The following is a 6,000-nucleotide window of genomic DNA, read 5'->3' on the forward strand; positions in this document are numbered from 1 at the left end:
TAAATAAAACATGGGGCGCAGGATATTATCTGCTAATATTTAAGTGTGAATCATTTTTATTGTATAAATAAAACATATGCACTACTTTAACTTTCTTTTTTTCAGGATTTAATCACAATATATGTTTCTTACATTCAAATAATTTTTTTTTTGTGTGTGTGTGTGTGTGTGTATGTGTTTTGTTTTTGATATTATCAAAAATGAAGAATGTGATTGAGTTCAAATTGCCTATCTGGGATATCATTATATCATACTGGCAACCAATTTAATATTGATAATAGGTTTGATTTATGCACATTTTTGGATTTGTTGCAAAAGTATAATTCTCATATTAATTTATTATTAAAATGTCCAGTTTCTTATAGTTACAAATAAAAAAAATATTTAAGTGTTTCATTTTTATAATGGTGACTGGTTAAAATTTGAAACTTTAAATTTTATTGCATTATAATGTAAGTTATGTTGTAACTGTTTGAAACAAACTGGTATATTCTTCTCTTAAAAGGCATTTAGGCGACTTTGCAAAGTTTAGAAACAGTTATTTTATCTCATACTTTAACCATTTGTAAAAGCTGTTGTACATTTAATGAAGTTTAAAGGGAAATACCCCACCAAATATATTTGGCAACATGAATTTGCAAAGAGAATTCAGAACATTCTTTCGTTATATAAGTATGCTTGGCATGAAAAAGACGTGCATGAAAAAGGCAAGAAAATATCGCACAGTTTTTTCATATAGTGTCATCTCCTAATAATTATTGCTTATATTTCATTTTCATTCCATGCTGTGAAACAGGAGAATCTAAATTATGTGCACACTTATTACTAATTTATATCTAAATTGTTGTATTGTATTGTTTTTTCTTAAATAAACTACAAGATAATTTGAAATTTCCCTTGACTGCTTCTGATCAGAAAAACAAACCTTTTGAAATTATAGTGATATATGATGATGATGAAGTAATTGCCACAAGAGTAGCTACTACATTAGTAGAGCGAGGCTATGACAATATATACTTACTTTCTGGAGGTATTTCGTGCAAGATTTTTTTGGCATTCAATAACTCTTAATAAATTGATTACCAGTTTTATTTTTTTTATTCTTTTTTTTTTTTTTTTTTTTTGTGTTATATTTAAATTTATTTCTCAACATGAAAAGGAATCAGTAATTTAACATGTGTTGATACACAAAGTATGAAATTTCAAGCATCCTCTGCCTTGTTTATAGCATGCTAATTTGTAAATATAGTCATATATTATGAGTATATATGTTTTTTAAACCTCTAGTATAATTTCATGAGAATACAAAATTAATGAATGAAGTTTTGTAGGATAACATAAGTATGTTATCAGATGTTATATTTTAAACTTGTGTTAATTTTGTAATATATGTATTGTTTATGATACTGAATATTAATTTTTGATGTTATGTATAGGTTTAAAATATGCTTTGGAAGTCTGCCCTCGAGGATTTACAGCTTCTTCATCTGGTAAAAGAGCAGTAAATGAATTTTTTTCTAGAGATGATATCCTTTTCATGTAATGCATTCTTTAATATGATTTATCTGCTGTAAATCTTAACTATTTGTCCTTTTGCGGTTTGCCTTTTTTTTTTTCATTAAAACTAATTTGCAAATAACTATTCTAATTAATGTAACTTTTTGCAAGTAATTTGGTATTTCTGCTTCAAAAGTAATAATTAAAAAATTTTATTGGCCAGCTTTTCCTGTTATACTTCATCTGCTTTATACATTTGCAGCTAGTTATGGAACAAAAATTACTTTCATCGAAGCACATACCACTGTTTTCAGTATCCTTGAGTTTATATTGCTTATACCTAATACATTTTAAATTCTGGTTCTTCATCTGGTAAAAGAACAGTAAATGGATTACCAGCTTCTTCATCTGGTAAAAGATTTTAAAATTTTATTGATGAGCTTCTGTTCTTCATCTATTTTATAGATTTGCATGAAGTTATAGAGCAAGAATTGCTTTCATTGAAACATATAGCATTTTCTGTATTCTTGAACTTATATTGCTTATACCTAATGCAAAACTCAGACTCGGAGTATACTCAGAGTAGACAGTATAGAGACTCGGAGTATTTTTAACTCTGAGTCATGTAATTTAACTTCCTGTGCATTAATAGGATGAGGTTTATCAAAGCAAAAACATAATCTGAAAAATATACTCTTTAAAGTTTTCAACCAATGTTGATTGGTGTAATTATTTATTGTTCAGTGGTGTAATTATTTATATTAGTTATAACAAACTGAATACAGAATTTGATTTCTATTTAAGTGTCTAGCATTTGAAATTAATGTTTCTATTAGTGATCAGTATTCATTACTTGTGACTCAGAGACAGTCTTTAAGTGAAGAGCAAATCTTGATGTTAATAAACTTGGGGTGGAACAGACCAGATCAAAGTTGCTCCTGAATATCTCTAAAAATTGGGAACACTTTTTAAGCAATTAGTCAGTTAAAAAACAGTCTGGCCAAAAATAACAACTGCAAACAAAGAGCATTTGATATCAGAATAGATGAAAACAGAAGATATCTCAAATGGATTAGCTAGATACTTACCAGGCTTGAACCTGATTAGGCATTTGGGGAGTGTTGTGGGTTACTGAATTGCAGTGTATCAGATGGTTTCCAGAACTTCCACAGGCATGCAGTTCTACAAGTCTTGGTCAATAGTTTGCCAAGTTCTATAAAATCAAGGTGCGAGGTTTGCATTTCTATCAGAAGTGAATGTACAACATATTAAAGATTGTCAAAAAACAGGGAAGATTATTTTTTCATCATTTGTTTAAATTTAAATTCAATATTTTGAGATTAATCAGCTAGTAAATATGGTAATTTATGTTAAACAATGCTTTCTGTAAATTGTTTTTAAAAACTTTTCAATGAAATGAAAAATAATAAATTTATAAAAAATAAAGTTTAATAATAAAATTTTAAATAACTTTTCAATGAAAAACTGTTAATTTTTTTTTCTCTCAGTATCTAATTTTGACAAGCAGTGTATATATGAGGTTTATTTGCTATATTTTCAACATTGCTATTTAGTTTTTAGAATGTTACTATTTCTAGAATTAAAAAGTTCCATATGACACCTTTTCTGTTGTATTATATCCTTAAGTATTACATTTAGATATCATTCAGCAATATATAGAATTGTATCCTAAAAAAGGTAATAATTTTCATGTTTATATTTTTCTGAATCTTCTTATGAATATATAATGTATAGTTACACCACTTAACCCTTTGACATGCGGTGGTCATGTCCTGAAACCACCAATTTTCGTTTTTTTTTCCTCCTCTTCTTTCTGAAATTGAGTGAAAATCGATTGATTACTGAGCTTTGACCTCTAAATAACACAAATGGACTGCAGAATAATACATGTTTTAGGTCTTAGTACTTCAAATCGGATGCCTTTTAAAATTCGTTTTCAATGAGACAAAATAACTTCCTTTTATTAATATAAAAAACTTTAAATTTCAAAAGTTATTCATCGCACATCAGAATTTCTATCATAAACAATAAAAAATAGCAATAATTAAACTGCATATATTAAAAAAACCCTCAATATGTATGGCATTTGCTTTGTGGTTTCAGGGCGCGACCACTATCCCACTAGAGCATTGTGTCACAATGCTCACAAAGCTCTAGAGGCTCGGTGGTCATGCCTTGAAACCCCTGCTCTTCACAATGGTGTTTGCTTTTTTTCTCAAATAGGAATGTTTATTTTTATCTGGATATAGATAAGGGGTTTTGAAACCACAGAGTTATTTTATTACTAAACATTTATTATTTTATTACTTCTCTGACCTCAACACACTTGCTCCCCAAATTAGTATTGTGATTTTATAAATTATTTCCTGTGGTTTAAATTTAATGTAAATATACGTTGCTATAATTAAAAATAGAAATTGCTTAAAGTTTTATTTAAATAAAAAATATTTTCTGAATATTTTGGTACAAAATACGAATAAAATAAGTGTGAATGGGAAACGAATAATCTGTACCAAAGCCAAAAAGACAAAGAACCCGCCTATTAACATAAAAAATCACAAGTTTCATGTGCCAGATGAAAAGAAACTAAATAACGCTGGACACATACCAGTGAATTAAGACACAATAACACGCCGAATAAGTACTAATTTAGAAGTCAAACAACAAAAATCAGTGTTCATTTTCAAAATTTTCGCAGGACTAGTTTCGATGGTTTTACCGAACCATCATCCTCAGCTGCAAAACCGCAAATGAACAAGATAGGAAATAATGATTGGATTGGATAAGAAAGCCTGGATAAGAATAAGCAAGTGGTGCCATCTGTTGGTGAAACCAGAACTAAAACATAATTTAAAAAATTGAAAATGAACACTGATTTTTGTTGTTTGACTTCTGAATTATATACCAGTGAAATTTAGATCCAGGCAGTGTACATTTTGTAGCACAAGGGAGAAACCTCATAGAAGATACATGTGCGAAACGTGCAATGTGGGTCTATGCATGTACCAAAAAGACAAAACATGCTTTGAGCAGTGTCACAAAAAAAAAAAAAAAAAAATTCTTTGAAATTTGGAAGGGGGAAAAAAACTGAGTCCTTTTTTTATCTTTATTTTACTGAGTTTTTTAATCCGTTTAGCCAAACGTTCTTATTATGTAGGTACTTATATTTTCACTGCTATAGAAAAATTACGTAAATGTTTATTTTTGAATTTTTTCTGACAATTTACTTTGTAAAATAATGTAAAAAAAATTATATATAATGCAATTCTTGCATACATTTTTTTAAAAATTCATAAATTTTGTCATTTATTGGAAACGCGCACGGACAAAGGTAAGTTCCCCCCCCCCCTTACTACCTCAGCAAGTTGCAAAGTCCTAGACGCAGGGTGGTTTCACAGTGCAACCACCACCCACAGAACAATGGGCAAGAGTAATTTTTTAAAAATTCATATATTATTTGTCTCTACGATCATAATATTCAACTTCTAGAGTTTTTAGTTAAAAAAAATTATAAAAATAATATCGCGTGTCAAAGAGTTAATGTAATCACAGTAAATATTATTATTCATATATTGTTATTGAATTTACCAAAATCACACCAATTTGCTTATGAAAACATGGAAAATACTCTGCTTATTGTGTGACAGTTCGGTCTATGGATTCAAAGGATTGTAGAATCAGTTTTTTTTAAAACTATAGTAAAATTGCAAATAAGGTCAAAATAAATTATAAAAATAGCCAAGTGACAAAGAAATGTCGCCAGAGTCACCAAACAGCTTAGCTTTGATTTTAATCAACCATTTAACTTAAGCAAAAAAAAGTAAACATAGTTTGCCATTGATTTTATAACTTTATCAATTTTGTGGGTAGTCATGTTGAATATTAGAGTTTAAATTAGCGAGCGTTTGATGTACATACATACACTTAAATAGAAGTAATAACTGTATTTATTCCTTTTTCTTTCTCTGTCTGCATCTAGCTAATGAAGTAGTATGTAGTTCAAGAACTTCTGCTTCACATTCTAAGAAATGCGAATCTATTCCAAATTCTAGTAGAATGAGTGATTCTCATGATCGGATCAACTCAAAGCACAGTTCCATTTCCTCCAGAAAACCTAGTACAAGCAGTGCCAAGAAGACAGAATATTCAGTAATGCGACCAGCAAGTGAAAGTGCTCCCATTGGAAGATCGAAGGTAGCTAAAAAGGCTCCATGGAAATGAAATTTAATTCAGCAAGAGTCATCCATCCCAAACCGTCCATCTACTACAAATTGCAGAATGTATCTATAACTAATTTCTGCAACTAGAAGTTTATAACTCATGAATGAACACTTGCATCTACTTTCATTCACATTATTATTTATTTACAATTCAGACATATAATCTAATAACATGCAAGTTTTTATGATCATTTTTATTTTTAATAGCAATTTTTTATTGTAAATGGAATGTTATGTAGATAATAAAAGATTTTAAATCATT

General features: G+C 28.9%; 1 protein-coding gene across 3 annotated transcripts in view; it reads left to right on the forward strand.

Annotated features, from left to right (window-relative positions):
* The window catches only part of LOC118189828 (centrosomal protein of 41 kDa-like), a 64,043-nt gene extending 58,043 nt beyond the window's left edge, over positions 1-6,000 (forward strand). For 2 of the 3 annotated variants that reach the window (XM_085822035.1, XM_085822037.1), the window contains 4 exons: positions 916-1,030; positions 1,437-1,526; positions 3,151-3,195; positions 5,498-6,000. In XM_085822035.1, the coding sequence (XP_085678161.1) occupies positions 916-1,030; positions 1,437-1,526; positions 3,151-3,195; positions 5,498-5,739 (492 nt within the window). In that variant the 3' untranslated portion in view covers positions 5,740-6,000. The remainder of the gene's footprint in view (positions 1-915; positions 1,031-1,436; positions 1,527-3,150; positions 3,196-5,497) is intronic. The other variant, XM_085822036.1, reaches the window with a different exon arrangement.

This window comes from Stegodyphus dumicola, chromosome 8 (assembly GCF_044657685.1).
Source record: "Stegodyphus dumicola isolate Sdum_Otavi_A_Nest chromosome 8, ASM4465768v1".
In the NCBI taxonomy this organism is placed as follows: domain Eukaryota; kingdom Metazoa; phylum Arthropoda; class Arachnida; order Araneae; family Eresidae; genus Stegodyphus; species Stegodyphus dumicola.